The sequence below is a fragment of the Pistacia vera genome, unplaced genomic scaffold (assembly GCF_008641045.1).
Source record: "Pistacia vera cultivar Batoury unplaced genomic scaffold, PisVer_v2 Contig687, whole genome shotgun sequence".
Lineage (NCBI taxonomy): Eukaryota > Viridiplantae > Streptophyta > Magnoliopsida > Sapindales > Anacardiaceae > Pistacia > Pistacia vera.
This window is the reverse complement of record NW_022196542.1, coordinates 230,215-237,449: the sequence shown is the minus strand read 5'-3', so window position 1 is coordinate 237,449 and position 7,235 is coordinate 230,215. Positions and strand designations below refer to the sequence as shown.

General features: G+C 38.2%; 1 protein-coding gene across 2 annotated transcripts; it reads right to left on the bottom strand.

Annotated features, from left to right (window-relative positions):
- Nucleotides 1-1,136: 1,136 nt before the first annotated feature.
- On the bottom strand, nucleotides 1,137-4,113 carry LOC116113659 (transcription factor bHLH62-like). Of its 2 annotated transcripts, XM_031399816.1 has the most exons (8): nucleotides 3,007-4,113; nucleotides 2,653-2,883; nucleotides 2,499-2,564; nucleotides 2,332-2,400; nucleotides 2,155-2,226; nucleotides 1,822-2,046; nucleotides 1,636-1,735; nucleotides 1,137-1,526 (listed from the first exon to the last, which is right to left on the bottom strand). In XM_031399816.1, the coding sequence occupies exons 1-8, from the start codon at nucleotides 3,916-3,918 to the stop codon at nucleotides 1,489-1,491; spliced, it is 1,713 nt and encodes a 570-aa protein (XP_031255676.1). In that variant the 5' UTR covers nucleotides 3,919-4,113; the 3' UTR covers nucleotides 1,137-1,488. The 2 variants fall into 2 exon arrangements, with proteins under 2 accessions (XP_031255676.1, XP_031255675.1); XM_031399815.1 differs by having other exon boundaries at nucleotides 1,137-1,735.
- Nucleotides 4,114-7,235: the final 3,122 nt, after the last annotated feature.

The window sequence follows — 7,235 nt, the reverse complement described above, 5'->3', positions numbered from 1 at the left end:
TTATCAAAGGTTAGGATTGAATTTGGGTAGCGGCCAAGATTACTCTGCCCACTCTTTGTTAAGTTACTGATCTTCGTACCAAAAATCTGTCAGGAAAATTAAACCAATCCAACAAGGAATCATTACAAAGAAGAAACAGCCTAAACTGTCATGATTGAAAAAACAAAAATTTAAAAAAAAAAAAAAAAAAGGAAAAAAATTAAAATATGAATCCCAAGACAGTGAGACACGTCGCAAAATGATTGGGCATTATAAAAATGGTTAGAGACAGGACTGTCACATAAACATTTTTCCATTCCACTAGTGTTATGATATTTAAATGGTAATGCAACTGCTCTAAATACACTCCACATTCAAAGAATCTTTTTTTTTTCTGGTAATTAAACAATTACTAATCTGCAGACCAATAATACAAAGGGTGAATTAAAAAATAAGTATGGCTGCAGTGCAGAAATCTTTTGTTGAACCCCAGAATCTGGATTTTTACTAACAACCTCTCACGAAAAGATTAATATAAAATATAAATTTAAAAGGGTATCTTTCCATACCTGAACTCCACTACAATAAGTCTTTTTGTTTTTTTTATAATATATTGAAAAAAAATGTATTAAAAAGTTGGGGAGTTAATAAATATGAATAAAGGTGCATAATTCATTGGGTCTAGTCAGAATCTCACCACTGCCAACCTGGGATTCTTTTTGATGCTTTTATTTGTATATTGTAATGAAACAAAATATTTAAAGTAGTAGTTACAACTTCTAATCTTAGATTGATTGATTTTGATTATGTTACAGTAAAAAGGGAACAGAAGCTTCTGTTTCTGGTTAATGTATGAAAATTACAGGAGGCCAAGATCTGCCAGAAATCATGGTTGACCCCAGCTGAAGATAATCTATGTCCTAATCACCCAAAACCAATGTCCTAATCACTTCAATTTAAGACTTTTGATATTGCAGAAAGGTCTCCAACATATACAGCTGGTTAACACCCGTGTGAATCAAATCCACCAGATTACGCGATCTAACAGTGCTAATTTGATGTGACATATTATAAAAGTTTCATAACAAATATTTGTGAAAGATCTTCTTCTTGTTGAATTCATCACAATGTTGTTCAACAATAATAATAATCAGGTAGAGATAGTGAAAGCTATTTCAATCTAATTATAATTAATTATATCTTACATGTAGAGCTGCTGCTATAAGACTTTGCATAAAAATACAGAAGCGGTTCTAGAATTTTACAGTGGATACTTGTAAGAAAAATCCACAAAAAAAAAAAAAAAAAAGAATTACCAAATCATTGAGAGAAGCTAAAAGTAAGATAAAAACAAAGACAAAAAAGAAAAGAAAAAAAATGTCCTCTTCATTAAGACCTAAGATAATGGCTCCTCGTGTTCTTGTGCGGGTCCAAATTATATTCCTTGTATATACAGCAGCCCTTGTCTTCTTCTGGACCTTGAATTTAGGACCAAAGAATGAATGGTGATTAAAGCTCAATTTTCATCTGGGTTACTTGATTTGAGCCTGCATTGGATGATTACTTATATCATCAATCACAATTTAATACTTTAATAAAAGTATTAATGGTTGTTAAGGACTTGATTTTCAGCTGAGTAGTCAGTCCTTTTATTACCATGCAAGCCCTGTGACGGCAATCGTGTTTCACGGTTCAAATTCTGTCCAAAACCCATCTGAACAATGCTTTGCAGGTCATCCTCACAGAAACTTGGAAACTGTAGAAATTTAGATATCTGAATGAGAAAAATTCCACCCCAGAAAACGAATTTTATTTGGTCACTGTTAAAATTAATTTAATTACCTGAGGGACAGTTTCAGTAAAATGGTCTAGCTGAGGTAGTTGCATATTAAGGTTTCGGCATAGTGCAGTAGTATCCACTGGGTCCACTGGGCATTGGCTCATTGTCCCATTAGAAATATTGCAATGTAGTGCTGGATTTTGCTGGGGCTGGTGCCCTAAAAAGCCTGGCGCCGAGGAATCTAATGGGAATATTGGATGTGGCAAAGGTTTGTTTGGTTGATATATCTGAAAAAAAAAAAAAACATTAATAAAATATAAACCAAGTAAATAAATAATCCAACCAAATTTTATGTAGAAAAAAAAGAAACTTGTGCCACAAGAACTTAAGCTTACATCCTTTGACATTAAGGCATCCACATTAAAATCCAGCCTGGTGTTAACAGAAGCCAACTTCATGGATAGAAACTGCCATTAAAAAAACAATTAACTATTATTAAACAAGGCAACTAACAACTTAAATGTGAACACACACTAAAGAAATTTGATTAATAAGATAAAAGGTTCATTTACCTCAACTTGACGTTGCAATGACTGCACATAGTTAATAATTTCATCAAGCATCAGGGCTTTCCCTGTTACCTGGAATGGAAATTCAAATCAAATATTAGTGAGGAAAGGAAACACAATTGATGTTCTTAAGCCTGTGTGCTCTGTTCAAATTTAGCAATTTTACTCACCTTATTGCAACCTGGGACAAGATCTTGGAGAAGTTTCATTCGCTCGCTAATCTTCTCCCTTCGGACCTGACAAAATGACATAATTAAGCAATATTAACGCAAAGCCTAATTATGGGTTAATGTTGAATTGAGAGAATTGGGTTGTAATTCTCACTCTTTCAGCAAGACTATGACTGTCAGTTGCTTGGCCCCTTCTTGCTCTAACATGAATGTAGTCCTTAGGAGGCTCCGGGGGCTTTGTATTAGCCTTGTTTTGTTTATCATCCCCTGAATTTCTTACATCTCCTTTTGTCTCGTCCTCTGCCTTAACACTGCTATTCTCATTTCCATTCCCTTCATTGGGTTTGCTTCTCTTGGAATTGTTCTTATCATTACCCTCAGTAACCTGAAAAAAAAATAGGACAAATTTTCCGGGTTCAACCAAAAGTAAAAAAGAAATAAAGTTATAAACAGTCGAAACTCAAAAGGGAAATTGATATCAATTTTTGACTTAGTAGTTGAAGAGTACCTTTGTAACTGTGTTTGGTGATGGGGATGGTGCAGGTTCCTTTCCTTTTCCCCTAGAAACAGCTTTTCTTTTCTTGGAATTGAAGTCATTTGAAGACTTTACAACAACCTCGCCATTCGGAACTTGCTCAGAAACTGAGGATTCCTCTTGAGAATTGGCCAATTCAGATCTATCCAGCAAAGGAGAATTTTTATTTCCCTGAACACCATTAACTTGAGATCCAAGTGCCTTGAGAGAAGGAGTACTTGAAACACGCGTCAGCTTGTCATTTGCTATCAATTGACTAGATCTAAAACCAATCTCAGGATTGCTGGGTCCAAACTGATTGGTTCGACCGTTGAAACTCCTGCTGCCAAAGCGTGAAAACCTTGCAGCCCTCTCCGCAAATCCAGGATCAGCAGAGAATTCCGCCACAGTGGAATTCAAAGCCATTGAGTTTCCCAAACTGGGCAACTTGTCTTTAACCAAATGATCCATTATCGGCAAATTTAACTTAGGAGGAGAATTCAAAGGAGTAGTATAACACGAAGTGTTTGTGCTGTTATTGCCATTATTCACAAAAGGAGGTAAAGAATGTGGTGAGATCTCACCGGAATTTCCAATGTTGCCCAACTTTCCTATCAATTCTCTGATCATAAAGCTCTCATTAGAGATGTTTGAATTGGAAGCTACCGGTGAAGACACCATGGAACTCAGAGCAGAGTCAAAGTGGAGACTATGATCCGTTGACTTTTCCCAGCTGGGATTGAAAAAGCACTCAGAAGACTGCTCAGAGGAGCAATTGAGGTCTGTTGCTTGAATTTCCATGGCTGAAGAGAGTGAGTGCCAAGTGGGCATTGTTGATGTGGGTGTTGGTTCAAAGTGCATTGCAGGTGCAGGAATTCCTGCATTTAGATACAACTCATTTTCCATGAAGAACAACAGTTACTACAATTAACTTACTAATAAAAGACCGTGGTTGAAAGAGTTTAACACACAGAAATGAAATAGGGGATTGTTAAATATTGCGTAATGAATAAGAGGTAGAGCAAAAAAGAGAAGGTGATTGATGTGTGGTTGGAAGGAATGAATGAATTGTGGGTTCAATATGATTGCATTTGTATTGAATAGAGAGAGAGAAAATTTTTAAGTTTGGTAAAGAAAAGCTACGCAAAAGCAAAGACAGAGAGAGAGAGAGAGAGAGAGAGAGAGAGAGGAGGAAGGGGAGGTGGGTTTGGGTTGTGATGGAGTTAAATAGCAGAAAAAGAAAAGGTGCTGTTTGACCTTTTAATATACAAGTAATTCATTTCTACTCTGTCTTTCTCCGTAAAAGGCGGAAAGAGAAGTGTTGCCGGCCCTCGAACGTTAAACCACCTAATATCTCTTTCTCTTCTCTTGAAATACTGGGTCTGTTTCTTTCTCTATAGTCTCTATAATCAATGCCTTGAAAATAGATCGGGGAAGCTTTCCCATTCTTAGTATTTGGATAGGGTTGATTTATACTCAACTACCTAAAGTTTATTACCGTAATAGACTCTGAATCAAATCAAATATATAACACCCAGAGCAGAGGTGTGCTCAATGGACCGATTGTGTCCATACCCTAATTTAAGTAACTATGTTTACGCACTTTTATCTAATATTTTTGTCCATTCTCAACATGTCATATCATATCTTATCCCTGCAATTAATCCTTTTACGCTATGTAAAATTAATGATATAAACTAAACCCATCAGATTTGAGATTTAACCTAAAACCATTTCTTTTTAATGCTATGCACAGTATGGTTTCACCGAAAAAGAATTAAATGAGTGAGCTATAAGTCCAAAGTCAGTTGAACTGGAAAAATCTTATCTAATATATATGTGCGGACAGAAACATACATGCATCAAGAAAAGGCCTGCAAATTGGGCAAATGATATGGGCAATCTCATCTCTCGGTATAGGCTTCACAACAGAGAGTTGGGTACCACTGAAAATGCATCAATGTCATGGATTTATTAAGGGACCAACATTGACCTGAATAAAACTTTTGAATGCATTCCTCTTGGCTCTTGCTCGTTGGTTGGAAAAGTGGTTTCCCTCCTTATTTCAATATTTTAATTATTAATTCTTCGCTTCATTGACAATGGGTTGCTTGCTCCATAGACAATATATTTTACTAGGCCTTACCGCCATCTCGGGCTTTGTACTCGTATCCCGACTCTCAATAGATTTGATTGTCCCTTGACATTATTTTTCTCATAAAATTAGAATGAGTATTAAATAAATAATTAAGAGTTTTTAGTATTAGATCTAAACATGTATATTTTAAAAGAGTAAATGACTTTTTCCCACCCAAATACTGGTTTAATGTCACTTCCTCATTTTTCCCACACAAATACTGGTTTAATGTCACTTTCTTACTCACATATTTTTAAAATACTTTTTTACTACCCAAATTTATATTCAACTTCTGATTCAGTGATTTTGGTATCGTTCCAACCTCATACCACCGTCATTTTCTTTCCAGACCATTACTCACCAAAACCCCCCAAACCTTACTCTTGTCAACTGTTAGGGCAAAAAAAGGTCCTCAGCCCCAATAGGCCCAAAGACGAAGACACCTTCAACAAAGCTAGGAGTCGTGGCTCAATTCTGATTGGGCTCCCAACAGAGTTTACATAATAGGTCCGCTCAGTACACCTACCATGTTGCTCACTACTTGGCCCCAATCAGCAAAGGCCCCGATTTGTTTAGGCCTCATCATCAGCTTGTCTGGGCCCAGGCCCTTTGATCCTAGACCGCCTACTGGACTTAGGGTCTACTTGGAGCTTAGGGTTGCTTACGTACTCTGGTACTATCAGAACTCTATCGAAGAGATTCATTACTATCCTAATTCGTTTAAGATCTGTATCTTAGACCCGCTGGGACTCCCTTTCCCACTAAGATAAGGGAGTCAAAGGCTCTAATTTTTAACAAAACCTCAACTCCTAAGGACTCACAGTCCTATTAGGACTCGAAAATCCTACAGCTGCTATTTAAACAAGAGGCCAGCCCTCCCACTAGCACGAAACATTACACCTTTTAACCCGTAGTTCTCACCCTTGAGAATTTTGCATCATAGTCGCAGTTATAATCTCCGACTAGACTTTTGACAACCTTCTCTTTCCCTAACCCTCACTAAATTAGCTTCATTCAGCCTTGCTGACTTAAGCGTCAGAGTGCCTAAGGCAAACACACCTCGGTATTTTTCGTTCGCTTCACACTTGTTTTCTTGCCTGTGCAGGTATAGCGGATTGCTGGTGGCCTCAACCTCACGGGATTAGATCCTATTTCCGTAACGGTAGATTTTTTGCATTTACAGTTTGGCACCCACCATGGGGCCTCTAGCAATCATTCGTCTTTCAAACCCTGCTTCGCAAGGAAACTCCCTATGGTTGAAAATTCAAATAACACCAATCCTAGTCTCAAGGCCAGACTCGAAGCTCTGGCTACCCTTATGGAACAACACTCAGACAAGGTGGCAGCACTGGAAGCCAAAAACGCCACCATCTGGACCGAAAACACCTCTATCCGGGCCAAAAACCAATCCCTAAAAGAAAATGTGCGTCAATTTTATGACCTTAAGCTTCAGCCTTGTCAGGTACAACCCAATCGTTTCCGTGCATCGGTTCCATCCATACAACCTTTCTAGACTCCAGATCACAAACTAAACGCCTCGGATACTAGATCACGTCAACTCTATTCAACGCTAGTTGACAATTCAGCCTCTAATCCAATTGAGCGAGGACTACCAACATAGCCACTTTTGGTCGACACACTCCAGGCGCGAGATCAAGACATCAAAATAATAGAAAGCCCACCGCGATAAGAGCCACTCATACTTGCCATCCTGCCTCATCTCCAATCAGCTATTCCTACCCAAACCCCACTCGACTCACCCCAGCGGGTCGAGTGGGCTCCCTCATTTTCAATCCACCCCGCTCGAGTCCATCCATCCTCATGGACCGCGTGACTCCCAAATAACCCTTTTGATAATCCATGCAGGTCGAAACACCCGATCAGTCACAGTGGGAACCACCCAACCCGAGGGAATGAATGGAGATCCAAATTACCAAGCAAACATTGGCCAAAAGATTAACCGACATTGAGACAATGATGAGGCGTATACCGAGAGTGACAATCCTAACCAAAAAGAGTCAACTCATAGTTATGTCGATTCACCCTTTGCGGATGCAATTGCGCTAGCCGAGATGCCATACAAATT